Genomic DNA, 21,080 nt, shown 5'->3' on the forward strand with positions numbered 1-21,080 from the left:
CGCGTATAACGAAACAATAAAACTGTGACGTCACCGACAATTACGTACAGTCTCTCTTTCTCTCTGTTGTATCCCAGGCAGGACGACAGCCGAAGGTAATTCAATCTGCACTCAGGCAACGTGACGGCCCGCCTCGCCGTCAGCAACACGGCGGAGAAAAATAAATTAAAAAAAAAACACTGCGTTTTCTTTTTCCCACTGGCACGCGTCCGCGCTGGCGCGATCCTCGTGGCCACTGTTCCGCGTCACTCGGACGAGGAGGTCGAGCCAGCAGCGGGGAAAAAAAATAAACATAGAGAAAAGCGGCGGCAGCAGCAAGAGGACGAAAGTGCGCGCACACAGACACCGGTGGCGCCGGTCTCGCCGCCGCCGCCGCCGCACCTCGCACCGCCAGCACCGCTCGCAGCAGTCCGTTGACCGGACGCGAACGCGTAAGTGCGCATACCCACAGTGGACGACGGTTTCGACGAGTGGACACGGCTGTACGCCGCTACACGGCGACCATGGTCGGCCTCCTGGTACGCGGCGGGCCGAAGCCAATCGAGCCAATCGAAGCTGTCTACGCCTCCGCCGACAAGCTGCTGATACTCGCCTCAGCCTCTGCTGGCTGCCGCCGCGGCCGACAAAGCGTAAGATTCCTTTTTGTTTACTTTCTCCCTTTGCTATCCTCATTCTCTTTCCTCCTCCCAATCTATCATGCAAGCGGTGCTCGCGCTCCGTGAAGGAGATATCAGAGTAGCGTGCTGTGTCACGAGCTCTGAACGAGCTGTCCGGTCACATATTGAAGTATCGGCAACGACGTGTGCTGCTGTTCGCTTCCTCGTGAGCGGCCGTGACAAAACGGAAGGGATATCTCGCCGAGCCGACGATCACGCTGGTTGCTTGGAAGCCATGCAGGGAGGGGGTGGAAAACGGAGACGCGGTTGGTTGTGCGAGAACGCATGGAGGGGAGGTGTGTCGAATTTTGTGCACGAATTTGGAGGTAGGATGAGGTGTAGCCTGCTGGTCTTCCAAGTAGAAATTTGTGTTCTGAGGGTGTATTCAACGGTCGCCGGCCTACGTGTCGCGGCTCTGAATGCTGTGATCTTCGTAAGGAAGGTGTACTTTCGGGCACTTACGATAGCTCTCCGTTACTCATGATCCTAAACTGTGAGCGTACGTGGTACTCCTTAAAGAGATTTGGTTAATTTGATTCTGCAGCATGATAATGTTACACTGTGAAACTTATTAGCGCATTACTAGGAAATAGTACCGTACCGTACTATTTCTGTAGACCGTTCTGCAGCGCCGAACTGTTCCGCAGCAAAAAACACAGTACTGCACTGCCATCTGCAGCATACTAGATGCAGGTAGTGCTGTTTAGTTTGGACTGCCATACAATTCGAAATAGACTCGTCTAGGTCGCTACAGCTCCGGTCGCGCGTTTACATTAACTGTCACAAGCTGCAGCTGTGATTTCAGCATTCCATGTACCGGTTTCCAAAGACAAAAAAAAAGGACTTTATAAATCACTTGTGGGAAACAATACGCTTTCCGTTGTGATCGTATGTGATCATTTCTGTCTTTATTGTCACATCACGAAGCCGTCACCTATACTGTTTCTCGGACGGTCAACCGTTAACCACTAACAAAGATTGTACCCGGTAATGCTGCTTATGTTGATGGGGAGGCGGAGTAAGACTGCTTTTTTTGCTTTCAGAAACTAAGATGAACGGTTCTGCGCTTCCATTCATTACTATAACTTGTCCAAACGGGCAGAGTCTCTAATTAGTTTTTTGTTTGCTTCATTTGCAGCCTTGTCGAAAATTTGTTCGTGGTTCGGAATGCAAGCCGCTGAATGAAGTGGGGTCGTGAAAACACTTAGCAAACGGCTTTGTTCTCTATGCCGTAAGAGTAATGGGTCGTCATCCATAACATAGTATAGCATGCTCGAAATAACTACGCCACTTATGCCTTACAGTGTTACGCTTGTTTCACTTGTTGCTGTGTTGTTCCGTTTATTTGCAATGATGCGTTGTGTTTTTTTTTTTTTTGGTGTTGCCGCACTATAGTGCCCGGAACTGCGTTAATTACTCGCTAAGAAGGGCGTCCGTGCAAATTTGTTTCTTTTGAATTGGCGCCTTTTATCAGCTACAAGTGCTGCTTGCCAGTTATGTCGGCGGGCCTCTAGTGAGAGGAGATGCTGGGCTGTTATTGTATCTTTCGCCAAGCGTTATGATCAGCGCCATGTATGATTTTCGCGCGAGATGATAGTTTTGTGAATGCTTCCAAACAATTGCAGCCGAATCTCGATTACAATTCGAAAGGGGCCGAAAGTTTGTTCTAATTACGCAGAGCTAGCTGCAGAGCTGCACCTAATGTAGACGGTACCAAGGGTCAGTTCGAATAAACCAGAGGTTCGAATTAAGCGGGTTAGAGAAAACGCGAATTGGTTCTGACGCAATGCCAAAAGGCAAGTACTCGGTGCATACGGCCTGCCTACTGCAGGTCGTACTGGCAGTGAATGGTCCTGGTCGAGATACCTTGATGTCACAATCTCAGTTTTATTTCAATGCTTGTTATTTGTGTCACTGGTTTAAAATATATTATCTCTACATTTGCATCCTGCATTTGTGCAGTGTTTATGTGCCGTAGCAGGCTGCTCTATCTTCACACTTTTTTGACATTCCCGTTCTTCCATTTTCAGTGGGTCAGGAGCTTCAGAGACTCGCATTGTCATTACGGCACCAACAATGGACACTTCTTGTGAAGACAAGAAAGACAGGACAGAGAGCTTCCTGTCCTGTCTTTCTTGTCTTCACGTGTCGTATTTTTGTGCGCTAAAACTCTGAGAATTCAATGCACCAACTAACCCCCAACGCATTTTACTGGAGTGCACTTCACTATATGCTGGATTCCTCGCTTCTTCTGAGGATTTAGGGCGAGAGTTGCACGTACTTTCGAGAGATGTGAGACCTTTGCAGAAACGAGCCATATTGCATAGCCCAGAAGCAAATCACTACAGAATCATGGCGAGAAGCAAATTCGTCATGACGTATTTGACGTACGTCATGAAAGTGACGTACGTACATGACGTAAGTCATGTGACGTATATCATGAAACAACGTAGTACGTCATGAAAGGGAACAACCACATGCTATGCGCTGAGCTCTTTAAACTGCTGTGATTCGGAACGCACCGTCAAATGCGACATCACCGGGACCAGCACGACTCGCTGCCGGGTAGTGCTTCTACACATGCAAAAGAGGTGCCTCCGCTACAGTGCCGGTCCAGGGGTGACCTCCGCGTGCGAACCGAGCGGGGCACTTGTCAGGATTCCTGCACCGCGGCTGTCTCCTGCGAGTTGGCTGCTCCAACAAGCAAGCATAAAGGGCGGGGGTTGTTTTCGGGTGAGGGCACGAGGTCCCCATCGGGCAGGGTGCCGTCTGCCTGGACTGCCAAGCCCACCACCACAGCCACAACCACCACCGCCGAGACCGTTCACCCTCCTCTCCCAAATACTGCTGCGCCCTCCACACGCCTTCCTCCCTTCATACGCCAATACCAGCGTCCCCCCATTCCCACTTGTATGGCTGTCCGGGTCTGCAGCCCCCCCCCCCCCCCCCCCTTTTCTGCTTAAAGTTGCGCAACCGGTATTAACGTTGCGCGCCTCTTTTCTCTTTCGCCGTTGTCCGGCGGACGGAGAGGAGGTTGCCCACGGCGCGACGCCTTCTCTCTCTCCCTCCCCTCTATCGTTTCCGAGAATGAACTCGCGGGCGCCTATTACAAGTGCATCGACACGCGCGAAACTGTGGCGACGGCAGTGTGCGGGGACAAGAATGCGGTGCCGGAACGTGCGCCGACGCCCGTAACGGTCGCGACGGTCAATACGGCAAACGGCTCTCTTTCCCACTCTCTTTCTCTCCCTCTTCGCGAAATCACTTTCTTGCACTTTTCTTTGCTCCCCGCTGATATTTCTAGTTAGTAATTTGCGGGCACTAAACTTCGCTACCTCATTGCTGGAACAAGATGACTGATAACCATTTCTGGGTGTTGTATGAAAATGTTGTCGTCGTTGTTGTTTGTTACGGCAAACAGCTAATACAGACTTGGGTCCTGGTTTGAGTTAATTTTTAATATTGTTTATTCGTAAAAATAGATCACGTGTATGGAATACAAAGTAATTCAGCAAGTGATCCTTACGTACTGAATTGTACTGAAGTACTGAATTGCTGTTTGTTATAGCAAACAGCTGACACCGACTTGGGTCCTCATTTGAGTTCATTTTTCATAAATGTTTATTCATGAAAATGGGTCACGTAAATGGAATATAAAGTAATTACAGCAAGTGATCTCTAAGTACTGAATCTCAAATCTTGAAACTTGTCTCTCAGATATCTAGTCTGATCACCGAAGAGATAGCAGTGCGCCTATCAAATGAGGCTTCTAAAAACGTCTAACGTGTTCTCACGTCATGAAGCTCTTCAGATGGCGAACAGCTTTGGTGTTATCCACTGATACTATGTCGCGATAATCAGGTAATCTCAGAATGCGTCTTTTTAGCTAATACATAATACTCGAATGTCTGAATTCATTTTGTGTGACAACGCGGATTGTTCGCTTGACTTTATTCTTGCAAACTGCGGGTCACTGTAAAGGATAGCGATAATGAACTTCAGTGAAAGTACTCAACCGTTTGCAGTACAGGACTGCGAGTAGTTTAGTTGAAGGACTAGACGGTCGCTCATGCCTAGAGACGAAGGAGCACTGTCGGGAACAAAAGTTTCCAGGACGCGAGAAAAGCGATTTTGGCTAATAGCTGCCATGTTTGCATGCGATCACTTGCTATCACTGTAGCACACATAAAAGCACGCTAGTCCGACTTTCCCTTCGTCAAATGTGGTCCCCAGCCAGCCGCTAATCGCAGAGCTATCGGCTTCGGTCCTTGATGACGCGGCCTGGAGACCATAGTACCCGATAGTACGTATGTACGTAGTACGTACGTACGTACGTACGTACCTCATACCTTTAACCTCCTCTAAGTATACTCGCTGGGCTCATTTTTATCCGTACAGGATTTGAGATTGTCCTTTACTGTCGATCTGTAGGTGCTGAGCCCTTACACAGGTACATGAGCGGTATGATAACAAGGGTTATAGCTAAAGACAGTTTATCACTAAGGACAACCTAAATTGGCGATCTCGTGGATGACAGAAACCTAAAGACTTGCATGTCTAGGTTTCTGCAGAAGAATGGCTCGTGTCGACGGGATGGAAACAAACTTTTCTCTGCTAAGCAGCGGATTGCGGTGCGCCCCAGAGAGCCTGAAAGGCGTATGTGAATCGCCGTCGGAGGTACGAATTAATACGAACTTCAGGCTTACCGAACTGCTTTCGAAACGTTCTCGTAGGCGAGTCAAAATAACTCGAAGGAGATCTGGCGTGCCAGTTATTATAAGCATAGGGAGCAATCCTCTGTGAATGAACACGGCAAATTTTGAAATTCTGCCTACCGAGAATGTTTTCTGAATTTCGGTGAGAAGAAGCCCGCCATTTTTATTAGCAGGTATACGAGCATCGCCCGCATTTGTATGGGAGGTATTCACGTGACGTCACGGGCGCCATTTTGGTGTTTAAAAAACGCCCAGCTTCAGCGGTGTAGCCCGGAGGAGAGGAGGATAAGCCCGATTAGACACGCACAGTAGCGTTATACATCATACCTGCATGCCCCTTGAAGGGAGAGCGCTAGAGAAGAGCTTTCTCCCTTTTCACTCCTTTCGCGTTTAGAGTGTAGTGGGATTGCCGAGGGGTCATTAAAAACTCGAGCATGGTATTGTAGTCCGGGACATACTAAACACTGACCATGAGAGGTACAAGAGGGCTTATGATCGGCACTCTTGCTATCATGCGCGGTATCGAACGACGCAGTACGCCTTGTAGCTGCAGTGTCAGTGAACCGTAAAACGAACGTCGTGTCACTGATGTATCGACATTAAGATTTCTTTTTTGTGTTTTAGTACAGCGTGTCGGCGATTTGCACTTGTAGACAACGTGTACTTACTATAGAGTATGAGGATAGCAAAAAAAAGAGAGAGAGAGAGAGATGACAGAGTCTATCACCTCGTCTGAACCCGTGACGCCGGTCGATGAACCGCTCATTTGCCTGAGCAATTCCGCCAGCTGCTCTCTTCAGGGCTTCGCAAACTCCTTCCGTTTCCTCCCTATGGTAGGAAGTGAAATGTCTTCGCCCTTTCCGGCATGCTCAACAAAGCTAACTCACGCTGCAGTATCAGGGAAGACGCTGTAGTTTCATCCACCTTCGCTTCGAACGCAAGTTGCTGCGGGATGCCAAGTATGGAAGAACGAGTGCCAGTCAAACCACTGGCTTTGCCGATGTTTGTATTTCTGTTAATTTTGGCATTATAAATCCATTTGTTGCACTCGTTACTCCTTGCACCAGTTGCACTAGCAACTGTGTGAAGTTGTCGAGAGTCAATTAAATTTTTTTTTTGTAGTGGCCGTGTCGAAATTGAAACGGAAGTAGAAAAATCGAACCCAGGCAGCACAGGAAACCTGCCCAGTATTAGAAATGGATGGTTTCACTACATCCATACTAATACATTTCCAATAATGGGAAGATTACCTTTGATGCTTGCGTAGCTTCCTCCGATCCTGCGCAGCATTGCACGCCTGTGTTTGCAACTCGCTTTGTAACAGTCGCAAAATCAGCTATGGTCGAGCCTTGAAGTGCGTGTACAGTCATAAACAAATGTTTGCGGAATGCTGATTCAAGGAAAAAAAATTTTTTGCACCGCCTTGCCTCGACAGCGCCACTCTGCTAGTATTTGTTCCGGCGGAAGGGGCACGCATGTCTTTTCATGTATCTACACTTTTCATTGACAAGTTCTGCCTCACAACGTGGAAATAAATTTTTCACCGCGAATTGTCATCCCACATACTTTTGCCCTTGACTGTACACGTACGTACGTCGCCACGTGTACGTTTACTGTGGTCTACGATATCCGAATTGTACTCCCGTGACCTTTGCTTCTCTGTTGAAAATACTGAGCAGCAAAGAGTGATAGAAAAAAGGTTTCAAATCACCGGGGAGCCGCAATTTCAACGGAGTTTACCTTAAGTTGATGTGTTTCCATTCATATTTCGCAGAAACATGGGGGATGAGTTTTGAGTTAGAGTGTCTAGCATTTCACGGTGATACGATGCGCTTATTCTTATCTCACACCGTTCAATAGGCTTAGGCGCCCGTTTTCATTAACGTGAGTAATGTGTTGTACTGGCCACAAAAAAAAAAAAAAGCACTATGGTGAATATGCGCTTTCTGAAACGGCAGGGCGCAATATATTAAACAATACTTGCCTCTTCAGGCCCCACCATTGCGGGGTTAAAATCGGCTCTGGAAATGTTGTGACTGATAACGACAATCCGGAATTAATTTTTGCTTCGGCAAACGCTCCTCCCAAACGTGATGCATTATGCGTTTTCTTTCAGTTTTATTTGTTTATGTGATATAAAAGTTTTAAATTTGTAACCTTGTGCCGTAAAAGAAGTTACGTTTTCTTTGAGTTATTTTTTTCGTTTATGTGACATATCGTTCCTAATTTACAGCGACATCTCGCAAAAAGTTGCGCTTAATTACGTTGACTACTAATAAAGGCCCTAATGAGGGAGTTGCTGGCTTTTAACAGAGCATATAGCATTTTCTATCGAAATATGTTTGTAAACAAAAATGTCGAAAAGATACCCACTGCCCCTTTCTTTTAATGTGTCATTACTGCATCACGTTTCTGTGATTAGTTTCCTCCAAGTAAACGACAAAACCTTGAGTTTATGTAAGCAGAATCCACAACATCGGTTGACAACGATGCATTCAGCATGTGCCATGACTGTAGAGTGTCCTTGGAAAGCTCACTTGACGCCATGGAAATGCTTGCTTTAATCAACATACTATTTAGTCGATTTTCCACTGAATGCAGTTAAAAACATGCTGAGTGTTTGCAGTAAAGGAGTAATCACCCTTTCGCATCCACCTAAGGGCATCCATAAGGCTACAAAGCGATTTTTTTTTTCTGTAAGTACGAAGTTCCTGAGAAAGCTGTATAACTTTCATCAGTATATGTATGGCTGCGCTTTGGTGGATGGTAATGAGTAATTACTCCTTGTTGCAAACCTACACCACCTTGGAAGGTACCCCTAAACTTTGGACCCGTGCTGTGTGTTTGAGCTTAGGAAATTCTTTGGGGCGATTGCTTTCAAGAGGCATAGTTTGGCTTGTTAACGATGGCGGTTCTTTCCATGTCTTGATTTCAGCTTTGATACTGCACGCTGGTTCCGTTAGTGGTGTACGGAAAGTACAGTGTCCACACTCAACTCACAAAAACCTCTCCTTACACCCCCCCCCCCCCCTCCCCTTCCTACACACACAATTCTTTTTTTTTTTTTGTCTTTCAGCAGCAACCTTGACTAGAGCATTTTGCGGGTGCTCTATATAGTGATACGAAACCTACTTAATTCGTACCCTAAATGTCTTCGTATCGAGCAGGCATGCATGGTAATAGAGTCAAATTCCGTTCCAACGAAGTGGAAGGAGGAGTCGAAATTACTTTGTTATGAGAATTTTCATCATAACAGAGCTTGCCTCCACGACAGCTTTCACTTCGAAATGTGAGTGTCTTCTGAGGAAACATCTGATTGAAGAGCGTGGTCTCATCCGCGTTGAAGAAGTCCCCCTCGCTGTACAATTCTAGCAGCGATCCAATGGCTGTTTGAATCCATGCTACTGCGCCTTCACGGTCAACAGACTAGGCTTCACCACTGATACCCTTAATTACGTCGTGGCTTGCGAAGAAGAGGGGAGGCAAAAATAAAATAATAAAAAAAAGCTGAGTAGAAAGCCTTTCGGATGCGTAGCTTTGAGCTGCCTAGCGATCGCGTGCTATGTAGTATCGCGGACCATCAGTGATCGACTTAATCTGTATGAAGTACTTACTATAAATGATCGTTCCCATGTAAGAGAGGTTCGTTTATCAACTGGAAGAAAAATTTGGTTCGTTAAGTTGAGGTTTCGCATACATTGATTTCTACAGAAATTTCAAAGAAAATTTGATTACTTCGTTATATCCATTAGTTCGCTATATCCGGCTTCGTTATAGCGAGGTTTAACTTACTACATGCTGAATGGCGAATCACGATAAAGTTAAAAGTGCACAAGTGTGCAATGTAAGTTTGCGCAAAGTTAAAAAAAAATATCGTTCACAAGCTAGAGCATTTGTCCCTGAGGAAGAGAAAATTTATTCAAGAAAGCATGCTTTGAGGACTTGTAATGAAACTGTGGCATGCTGCTAATCATCGGGAGAAGCGGTAGGGAATTAAGCGGCTGAGATTAAATTGCGCATATACAATGTCGCAGAGGCGCACATGAACGGGCATACTTGGGCTATTCGGAATGTCCCACCTGTCCAGCACGTCGTTCACGCTTCCGACCCACGAATGCACCAACAGCTTTTGATTCTACAAAGAGCAGGTTTCATTCGGAGGCATTACGACCTACTCCAGGCCTTAGCATGCCTAGCACCCCTTTTTAATCTGCTCAATGTGTAAAAGGCGTTCGGCTGCTGATCTGGAGGACCCGGGTTCTATCCCGGGCGCGGAAGCCGCGTTTTGATGGTACGCAAAAGGGGGCCGAAATTATTCCGGAGCCGTCCAACCGTCCAGGGTACGGACTGATAACCCTCAGCAGTAAATGCCCGATATGAAGGAATCATAGCGACGAACAAATTGCCTTACACGAAGTGTACAGACAGAGATTTGATCAAAATGGCCTCAGGTCGCTACGGATCTTCCCTTTGGGCCGTTTGCCGCGTAGCTGATACCGCTTTTTTGTTTTTATGTCATACGTCGAAACTGCATGAGAGAAGCAACCAGACGAAGAATACAGCATGAAACACGTGGGTCCCTCGGTGGCAGTTCAAATGCCATGACAGCGGCGATAAAGGAACACGGGGGCGGGGTGCCCGGGATTATAGCCATTATGTGGGCGTCTCTTTTCTTCACCTCTGCGCAGTGTTTTTTCGAAGGGCGAGGGTGGAAAGGGGAAGAGGAGACGCCTGTATGCCGGGCACCGAACCGCGAAGCGGAACAGTAGACAAAAGGTTCATTGCGCGACTTGGTTCGCCTTCTCCTCCGTTTACCCCCCCCCCCCCCCCCCCCCCCCCATCCCCCATATTCTCTCCGTATTGTTTCTACCCGATCCAAAGTCGCCCGCTTCGCATAACTTTCCACCGGTCGTTTGGAAAAGGATTTTACGAGAACAAAGGTATACCGGCCACTCGGGGCAGTGCAAACAGAACGTGCACGCTGATCTCAATGGCGGCGACCTTTGTGATGATGCTTAAACCGTCATATTTTTCGTAGGTTTAAACTTTTCTATATAATTTCTTTTGTTTATTTTATTCAGATATTCAGTAAGGACTGTATAGGTTCCGGTCAGAGACCTTGTGGAAAGTCCGTGCCTAAAAATGAGTCTCCAAAACGTTACGGTGGTGTGCCTATATCCAGCATCATTTCACGCTGCTTGAGCCAGATCAGAAAGCTTAAACCTCACTTTCTTCGTTGCTTTGGAGCAGCTTCGATATCCTGCATGCGTTCTTTCTTCCTACTGTAGCGTGAGTAATACAGGGTTCTTTAATATAGCTATTAACCCTCATCATAAGTTATACAATGTTCTTCAGCGATAAGCAGAAATTAAAAGCTTCGTACAGCAATTAAGTTAATCATCATATGACTGTCATTTCTTGTAACAACAGCAATTCTTCTTTCTGCACAGGATGTCGAGAAGCACGAAATGAGAGGCAAGAGATGCCTTTGATTTTCCCATCTCTCGGAAATTGAAGGTCAGTTTATCCAGCAGATACAATCGGCTTTTTCAGCTGCGTTTCTCCAGGCAGTCAAAGTAAGACGAAAAATTATGTGACAGGAGTTCAAACCTGCAAAACTTCTTCCGTGACCATAAAGGAAATATCCTAGTCAGGTGTCTTAACGCTAAGCAGCGCGCACCTCCATGCTTTAAGGCCAATCATGCGAAGGCCGGCAGAGCGGAGAGGTTTACAAGCCCTCTTTGGTCTAAGTTACGGTTGGCTTCTTTTATAAACGTAAGTTAACTGACCCCTACATTCTTCTATTCCTGTCTGCTCAGAGAAACTAAAAGGAACTCAAATAAAAGCTTTTGCTGGGTTTGTTGCTACTTAAAGATAAAATCATTGACACGTGACACATGACACACATGACACAACGCGCTTGAAGGAAACGATACAGAGCCAAGACCAACTGCACCGTTGTGTACTGACATGATTCACACACACAAAAAGAATTATTAAAGTGGAATTCGGCCAGCCGCACCCTACAGTGGAACCTGAATGTCGTTCTGACAAGTGGCAGGTGTGAGGACACGTTGCCAGAAGAAGTAAGGGAGAGAGCGTGCTGAAATACCACCGACTAGAAGGTCTCTTGCGTGCTGTTCAAGCGTCCGCGAAACGATTAAAGAAATGTCGGACTTTGAAATTCGAGGAAACAGCGTCACGCAATGCCCGGAGTCACGAAGCTGGTTCTTGGCTCTAACGCGTCTTTAACCGAGGTTCCCCAGGGTTGTCTCTGGCAGTGCCAGGCACCGTTTTTTCTCTTGTTCTCGGTGCTCGCGTTTGCCAATAATGCTCAAGCGTGCACACACACTACATACACTCTACTTTTCACAGATCACGTGCCAACAGAGCTTCGTCCACTTCCGCATCGAGAACAAAGGAGAGTATAGCCAGCGAAAAACAGACAGCAATACGGCGAACCTGTCAGCTGGGCTGGGCAGAGCGCGCGAAAACGCTTCGCGGGCTTCGGGCGACAAGCAAGAAAAGACACAAAATGGCGCGCTCCAGAGCGCGCCAGAACGATGGGGAGAGGGGGCGGCGTAAGAACAAAACCAGCGGGGGAAAACGCGTATCATCTGGCAACCACGAGCTCGTACTCCAGCTTTGTGCTTTGTTTTGTTCTTTCTTTCTCTCGTTTTCTCTCTCCCAAGCGCCTCAGCGTCTCTTTCGGTTGCTTTAAATTCGCGCTTTCTCCTCCTTGCCCTCGCTGCTCGCTCTCTCTCGCGATTGAGCGACCAATGGGCGGCCAACGCGGTCGGGTCAGCCGTGCAGACGACACAGCGTGCCGGCTGCTGGCCGCGTCTGCTGTATCGGAGCCGCGTTTTCGTGCGGCTTCAAGGTGCGGTGCTTTTTGCGCACCTTGGAGACGAGGACGAATGAAAAAAAGATGTCCCGGTGTCTCCGCGGTGCGTGCAGTGTCGAGTGACAAAATGTGACTGGAACGACGAGGAGCATACCTGCGCAAATCCTGCTCTGCTGGCTACGTTTGACAACACCGTCGTTTGTAGTAGCGGGAACCGAGCGAGGATGCCGATTCGTTCGGGAGGCGTCGCGGCCCGTCTATAATAAGTGACGCGACAACAACCCTGCCCTTGGATTTGTGGTGATCGTGAGCGCGCGCTTGTTATGCGTTGTGAGCGCGTGGTGATTGCTCGGTGCGTGTGTGTGTGTTTTTGCTGGTGGCGAGGGCGCGAGTGAGTGCGGAAGTGATGCCTTTCCGAGCCGCCGTGTTGCGCGCTCTGCTGCAGCGCGCGTGGCAACCAATATCTTTCTCTATGTGGCAACGTCGTCGCGCCGCCGCCGAACCGTGGCCGTAACACCTGTGCCCGGCGGGTTCGGCCGCTGACAGTGAGTAGCGAAAGTTTCGTATTTCCTTGTGTCTGCGTGCTTGTTCTCTGTTTCTTTGCTTCGGGGTTTGTTTTCTTTTCCCCTCGAGTTATGAGCAAAGGCGTTTGTGCAGCTCGTTTCTTTGGGAACGACGAAAGTGAGGCAGGTCGCTCCAGAAAGTTTTTTTTTTGTTCGTTTGGACGGTGACTGTGTCGCACGTGGGCCAGCTCACAATAATGTCGGCGACCTGTACTAGTAAACAACAGGTTTGTACCCGACTTGTAAACAAACGGTAGAAGAGAACAGAGGGCACGCGTAAGTGCGATCCGCCTCAGTTTGCAGCGCAAGAATACTCGCTGTATGAACCGTTATCATCGTGTGCGCGCACCGTTCAGTTTATTTTCATAGAGCCAACTGTAGTGCGTATCCTGACTAGGAAGCCGCGTGTCATAATGTTGGTTTTGCGAAGGCTGTCGTATAGAAATAGAGATCGCCGAGCTGGTGTCTGTCGTGCGTTTTGAAGTTCACGTATTCTAAATCAATCGCAGCCGCACACTATGACTCCACTGTATACAGGCGCGGACAAAAGTAAACGGAGCACGCAACTGTCTTCGAATATTTTTCACGCGTCACCTAATTGAAATTTCAAGCAGTGGTGCGGGCATGCTGGTAGCGGAGGTTGGTATGCTTTCTTGTAGACAAACAACGCTTCTTCATTGCCGATGGAGAAAGCGTGATTGCACTTCGAACGCAATAGCGTGCTGCGCTTACTTATGGCCGCGCCTGTACGTATCTCGCCACGTTTCTGCAGCTGTAATCGTGATTGTCGCCAGAAACTAGTACCTGAGAACTTTCAGAGGCAGTCTAAATTTCCATAGGAACCCGACTTTTCACGGTTCTCAGCAGTATAACGGAGATTATGTAGGGGCTAGCTACATATGTAGGATATTGTATTTGTGTAGAAATGCATTCAAATACTACACATGTAATGTATTGTATTTATGTAGAAATACATTCAAATGCTTATTTCAAGAGTGCTTGCTCTACTATGGTTACTAAGAGTTTTACGACGTACCTAAATAATGATTATGTAAGTCCCGCGTATTCTAATAAGTGTCACTGGGTGCACAGCGGCTGAAACACCGGCACTCCATCTAGCTGTCAACCTAAACTTGCGACTGGCGGCCGCGTCTGAGAACGCCGAATAACGAGAGCATGATAAGACAGAGCCATGCGTGCGACTGAGGTTATTTAACGAGCACTAAAGCGCTGATAAGATATGCACGCATGCTCGGTCCGGTGGAAGAGCGGCCTGCGTTGAACTTGAGGATGAGACAATGATAACGGCCGAGCTGAGCGAAGTCGAACAGGCCAAACATCGTAACGAAGTGCGCTACTACAGAGGTCCCTTTTGGTATGCTGCAAAAACATGCAGACCGACCGGGAAGTATGTTACATGGCGTGGTCATACTGAACATGAGGTTGTAATTTCTCTGAATATATCGCGGCATATCTGCTGTCTCATGCTACTGGAAAAAAAAAAAAAAAGGAACGTTTACCCATGTACGGAAATACTGTATGAAGTGGTGGTAACAGAAACACATTCAAACATACTTCGGTGGTTTAAAAGGAAGATTTCCAGGTATTTGCACTTTAGACAAAAACGTGTTGCTGGCTTGGTTCTTATTCATTGTAAGCACTTCAGAGAACCGCCCTGTTAGATCCTGTGTATGCTGCAGTAGACGCGGAGTGTGTGTCGACACTTTCTGTCTCAAGCCGCTTCAAATTCCGAAGGTGGAGGCTTTACTCTAGACATATGAGAATCTGGAGAATAATACCTTATTTACGTGCTGAAGCTGAGGAATCTATGTACTCAGCGAAATCTCAATGAACGAGGGAAACGCAAACCTACTATAAGAACCGTACGCCAGAATTGTGCGGCGTACGATAAGTACGCCATCCTGGGAGGTATAATTAGCTGCATGCGTGCTACTGTTTCGCACAAGCATGATATTGAGTAGCTGCAGTGACATGGAATGAGCATACAATAACGCGGAACTCCAAGAGGTCGTGCTCATGTTCGTGAGATTCCAAATGCAGTGATATCGCGATAAGCAAGCCTCACTGTGGCGAACATATGTAGCGCATTGCTTTAGATACTGTCACTTTCGTGAAAAAGCACCTAACGTTTCGTATTTCACAATAATTCTGCTGCACTTCTATATTCCGGCAAGGAATAATTGTTGGATAACTCTTTAGACCTTGTATGCAGGCGACATGTGAAATACTAGACCCACTGGCACCATCATTCACTTGGCAACTGCAGGTGTCTTGGGGCAGAATCAGCATACCAAAGCCAAAGCGCCATCCCATGTAATGTAAACTCTGTCTGCAGCCGCATACCCTCCCACCTTGTCCTGTTCCCGTATTTAAGTGGAGGATAGTTTTCGGGTTATTCATGTCACCGGCAAAAATCGGAAGTGGTCCTAACTGTGCGACTCTGTGGTGTCATTTGCTTCACCAGTGCAGTAACATACTGCACTGGTGAAACATCCCTGGACATCGGGTATATACATCATTTAGCTATTGCCGCAGGCCACTGCATAACATTTCAGTGGGTACCTGCTCACTGTGGCATTCTGTCTAATGAAAAAGCAGATGAAGCGGCCCGTAAGGGCCATCAACATCAGAGATACATTCGAAGTTTTTTCACGAAATCTGATGCGTCCCAAATGGCTAAAAGTTTTGCTTACGAAGAAACGTATCGGCTTTGGAGTTTGCCGACACATCAGTACCAATTTCTTCACTCAATCGACCCACATCTTAGATCAAGACTCTCACCCAGAATTCCTCGACAACTGGAAACACTTTATCACCGACTTCGTCTGAATGCTGCATATACAAACGGCTTGCGATACCGTTTTAGACAAATGGACAGTCCGCACTGTGACAACTGTGCCGCGATAGAAACTGTGGAACATATCCTGCTTGAGTGCCCTGCGTATGCTAACGAGCGTGCGTACTATGAACATTGCATGCAGAAGCTCTGCCCAGTGCCCCTAACAATGGACAAAGCTTTAGGTCCCTTAGCCTGCTTCAGGCAACAGAGGCTTGCAATGAACTTTCTATTTACATATTTAAAAGACATTGGACATCTCGATAAGCTCTAAATTCACTTGCACGTTACCTTCATGCATTCTTCATACAGTGAACTTCGTCAGCCCATTTGTCGGACTATGCACTCCATCATTCCATAGGTTACATCAATACTCGCCATTGCATCCTCAGTACCCATTTCATGGCCGCATTTTATCTTCGTTTTTTTTTCCACCTCTTCCACGCTGCTCTCCTTCAGTCTTTATCTCCCAAATTCCCCTCCCTACGCAGAGTAGCATGCCAGCTATATTGAAACGCCGGCTAAATTCTCTGTTTTTCATTAAAGAGTCTTTCTCTCTCTCTTACTACAAGGGTACATCCATTTCCGACAAGCGAATGCATCATGCACACCTTCGCATGATAATACCAGGGCTGGTGGCCTGGTCATGCACGAAGGTTGCACTGCTTTTGACCTAGCGCGGAACAAGCTGGCGAAACGAAGATGTACACCCCCCCCCCCCTCTCCCCCCCGTCCCCCCCCCCCCCCCCCCCCCCCTTAGAACAGAAGACCCCTTGTACTACTACTTTATATATTGAAGGCCCGCACTGACACCCCATCTGTGCTCGAATAAAGTTTAAAATAAATGCACATTGCAATCCCAACATCCCACACTCAGAACTTTCCATGCACCTACCTCTGGTCGGTACGTTGCCATTGAAGAACAGAGAGCACGAGCCAGGTGCGCACAGATTAAAGGCGATTCAAGTTCGGCAGGCTTATCTTAGGCTACCGGGCGCAGATTTAGGGATCACTCTTGGAGGGGGCGATTGGGATGGGGGGTTGCGGTGCCATATGAACGATACATTTCTAGGACATTTTTCTTCGGAAAAAAAAAAAATGTGTTCAGCATTTCTTTCCTTTGTAACATTCCTTGCTTGTGGGGGTGACGTGCCACAACTACCCCTCCCCTTAAATCCGTCCTGTAGCGTACTTGTAAGTCTTGCGGCAGGCCACCTTTTTGGCTGCGACCATTTAGCAGATGCTCTCTGTTCCTGAGTGGCAGCATACTGATCAGGGTTGGGTGTACGGAGAGCTCTTAGTAGGGGTTGCTGGGTTTGCACCGTGCTTTATTTCTTACATTGGTGAAAACAGCGCGAAAGAAGAAGCCCGAAGGCGAAACGAGGAAGTGACAGGAAAGAGCGCTGTGCACTTCCTCGTTTCGCCTTCGGGCTTCTTCTTTCGCGCTGTTTTCACCAATGTCAGAATGGACCAACTAGCCCAGCAAAAAGTTCTGCTAGATTACCTTTATTTCTTAAATGTATTCACCCTCGAAAGTGGTGTCAGTCAGGTTCTTCAAAGGAAAGTTGGGTTGTTCGATGGTTACTCAATAGAGGGTGGTAGTGAGTGAGGCGGGTAAATGATATTGGCAGCTGGCGAAGTGCAGGGTCAATTGGAGAGCAATGGAAGTGGCTTTTGTACAGCAGTGAGTGCGACTGCTAATACCGATAATGATGCAGGTAATGTATACCTACATCATTGCTCTTGCACATTCTAAACAGAACGGAGTAAAACGGGAGTAAAATGTCCTCTAGCGCACTCCCTTCTATAAAGGAGTGTGTCAAAGGACAGTTTATTCCCTTTTCACTCCCAGAGAGGTGTAATCGTTCTTAGAGCATAGGCGCTGTATGTTATAACGATGGCGACGATGACAGGCTGTGCCTGGAATGAGGCTACCGCAGCGATGGCCTTAGTGCATGGTTTGAGTATTCGCCTCATGCGCGGGAGGTGCGCGGTTCGATTCCCACTGCCGCCGGGTCCCCGCCGGCTTCCAATGGGTGCAGGTTTTCTGATCTGATGCTTCTGTGGGGTTAAGTTCTTGGAAAATTGGTATTTCACTCCACCTTCTGTGTGATGTCAATAACAAAGGATAGAATGGGCTAATATAAAGAATGAAAAAATTACACTGCCTGGCGGTGCGGGCCTGGCAGTGTTAGTTTTCGTTGTTTTTACTATATCTCATTCTTATATTTGTTGTCGACAGAACGTACGTCCTTCAGTGCGCGCACAGTTTTCTTGTACAATGGACAAGCCGTAATGGACGACGACGCGGCGACAAAGCCCCGCGAAATATGCGCCGCAAGCAATATATCTGGCTTTGACAGTTTTGCTCGTCACGTCACACTCCGCCTAGAGCCACCGACTGGTTCGCGAGAAAGGAGTCGCGCTGACACCAACGACTTTAGGACTCTGGGACCAACTGGTAGGAACCAACTCGCGCAGCGTCATAGTGACGGTCTATCCAATCAAGCAATATCAGAAAGGGCGGCATTAAATCGCGCTCCGAAATCGGGGAGCATGCTAAACTCTTCAGTGACAACTGTGAAAAGCTTCAGTGACAATCGGGAAAGCATGCAGACATCCAAACGCCTTGCTTGTATGTGTGTCGTCTTCGTGTACACTTTTGGTCGGAAGTTTAGAGCCGGGGGTGGGAAGAGGCGAAGTTTCTTCTGAGCCACGCCGTTTGGCAAGTTACGCACACCATGCGTTGTTGCACATCAAGATCTGGAAGGCAAGAGAAAAATGTTCGGACTTCCACGGATTTTACAAGAGCCCCACTGCACAACTTAGGAGCAAGTTCAGAAGCTGTACGTGCCATTTCCCGCTGGGCCTGTTGTCATTTCCAATTCGCTCAAACGTTCGCGCTTCTTGCTAAACGGGACGGAAAGTTTCACGAATACCAGCCGCCGGTACCGAACAACTCTGAAATATCCTAATACCCCGCGTCTGCACACACGGAAGCGCGCCCGACTTGACCAGCCGCAAAAAAAAAAAAAAAAAAAAAGAGAGAGAGTGTCGTTAAATTCGCTCGCATGGCCCGGAAAGCTTTCTCTTGGACCCTTTCGCACACTACGGCCATCAATGCGCTTTCAAACAGGTGAACGAAAAACGGCTTTCCTATGTGACGCCACACTATTCGACTAACGTTTCCGTGTGCCCACATCACGCTTTTGTGAGCGCAAACAAATCGTCGTCACTGAGCCGCTCGCGGACAAAACGCAACGCCACTACACCCCCGAGCGATTCGGCGCCTCTGGCATCAGGTGCGATCTTATCGGTGGCCTTATGATGTAGGCAGAGCTACTACCTTTTCGCGTGGAGGTGCTAACAAAAGAACGGGTCGAAATAAAAGCAGCAGGAAAGAGTGAAATAGGGGCCCGATAGTTCGGGCCTCTGCAGGTGGCGTTCCTCGTATGACGCTGCTGCTGCAGGTACACACATCCCGCGCGTTGAGCCGGGCATTAAGCGCGCCCTGCGGCCGCATCGAAAGGGAATGCCCGCGCCCCATTCAGACGCGAAGCCGACTGCACGTCCGGTTTCGGGGGCAAGGGGTAGCGGCGCAAACACAGGGCGAGGGTGCAGCCGCATTTTGTGGGCGCTTCCCGGATTGAAAGCGCGTGCGTCGGAGCGTTGAGAAAGAACAGCGGGGGGCCGAAAGAATGGAGTGGAAAGGGAGAGGGGGGAGGACAGGGTTTCGCTGGCCGCGAGAGAAGCGGTGAATAGCGACGAGGCAGAAAGCACGATGAATAGGGTAAACTCAGTTGTTGAATTTTACGCGGAGCAATTAAAAGAAGGATAAAAAGTTGCTATTGTTTTTGTTTTCTTCACAAGTGAAGGAGAGAGGCACTTAGCTGTGCCTCTAGTATGTGTGGCTCTCTCCTACCTGGATAACATTTTCATAGGGGAGGGATGCGAGCAGCGTGGATTATGAAACCGAAAATAGAGGAGGCTGACATTGGCGGGTTATGCGTAATGCTCAAAACAGATCACCGGTAATCCCTTAGGGTAGCGGAGTGGATTCCAGGGATTGATTGACTGATTGATTGATTAAAATGCGTTCATTAGGAAAAGAAAAACGCATGCAGGGTGTGGCAGTTGGTGAAGTGAGGAGTTGAGATTAGGAAGCTTGTGGCAGGTAGTTGGCGCTGAAAATTGCTAATTGGAGGCCAATGGGGAAGGCCAATGTTCTGATGTGGACGCAGTCGCGCTGGTGATGATTGTTGAAATTTTGGTACCAAACTGCCGTTTGCACCAGTGAAAGCCCCGTGCAATAAGCAATATCACATGTTGTATGGGAGATCGACGGCCATGGCTACGCTTCGGCTGTGCTAGAATGCTTATGGGCGCGTTAACTACTTGTAGGACTCTTCAAACGTATTTATTAATGACATGTGTTCGACCGCTCCTCTTGATTGACGCGATCAAGAGTGGAAGGGATGAGGTGGCGAATATAAACAGTTCACAACTGGCTCATATGAGCTCCTTGCTGCAGGAGTATTTCTAAGTGAAGAGCTGGTATCGGCTTCCACTACTTGTGCTGCAGACGTATTATCTTTTTTTTTGTCTGATTTCTGTCCTCTCGTTCCTATTGGCTCCTTTCTAAACCGACTAAAATTGTAGTTCTCGTATCACAACTCATAACCCAGCAAAAGAGGAAGATTTCTGACACGTTGCTCAGACATAATTTTACTAAAGCTTATGTAGATCTCGTAAGCCTCTTCTAGATATCGCTTATCTTCATGGTACTGAACTGTAGAAGCGGATACTGCATATCTCAACGCTGCACCTCCATGGCTTTCGCTGAACATGCCCAAGTGTACTGGTACCGCGTAAAATGTTTCGGAAAAAAATAGTTCCTACCGTTGGAACAGTGTAACGATTACTTGCAGGTGTTCATTTTTGTGATCGCAAAGGACCATCAACCACACCCTCTCTCTACCATGGACTTGCAGGTAGAGTTATTCCGCGCTTGTTTTTCAGTCTTGGAATGAAACACTCGTTCGTACAATTCATCAAGAGCGGCTGGAAAATGAAGGAAAGGGTGGATCATATAATAAACCAAATAAAAAAGAAATATCTATCTAGGTTTTTGTCCTCACTCCTTAGTGATAGCGCCCTCACTGGTGGCGAAACTTGTTTAAACTTCTGTAAAGTTCCGCAGACTCTAAGCCTGCAGTAAACCAATCTGTTACGAAAGGGCTGTCGGCGCAAAGTTCGAAGATAGTTTTGGCTTTCTTTAAGAAGCGAATGGTCGGACGCAATATCCAAGCGAGCACACTAACGACCAGAGCTAACGCTATTTCGTGCTTTAAAGAATAACGCAAGCAAGAGCAACACGAACGTAAACAAGAGTAACGCAGACAAAGCAAACACAAGCAAGCAAACCATCAAACACAGTCAGACAAG

The 21,080-nt window shown here is 47.6% G+C and overlaps 1 protein-coding gene across 7 annotated transcripts in view; it reads left to right on the plus strand.

Moving 5' to 3' along the window:
• The first annotated feature begins 503 nt into the window (after positions 1-503).
• The window catches only part of Rbp (RIMS binding protein), a 388,544-nt gene continuing 367,967 nt past the window's right edge, over positions 504-21,080 (plus strand). For 5 of the 7 annotated variants that reach the window (XM_089574467.1, XM_089574470.1, XM_089574469.1 and 2 more), the window contains exon 1: positions 12,169-12,760. Coding sequence is in view for 2 of the 7 variants with exons in the window: in XM_089574466.1 (XP_089430592.1) it covers positions 504-629 (126 nt within the window). In the remaining 5 variants the exon portion in view is untranslated. Of the gene's footprint in view, positions 630-12,168; positions 12,761-21,080 lie in introns of those variants that run through there. The other 2 variants (XM_089574466.1, XM_089574471.1) reach the window with 1 other exon arrangement.

The sequence above is a fragment of the Amblyomma mixtum genome, chromosome 2 (genome assembly GCF_055824585.1).
Source record: "Amblyomma mixtum isolate Tamu chromosome 2, ASM5582458v1, whole genome shotgun sequence".
NCBI lineage: Eukaryota > Metazoa > Arthropoda > Arachnida > Ixodida > Ixodidae > Amblyomma > Amblyomma mixtum.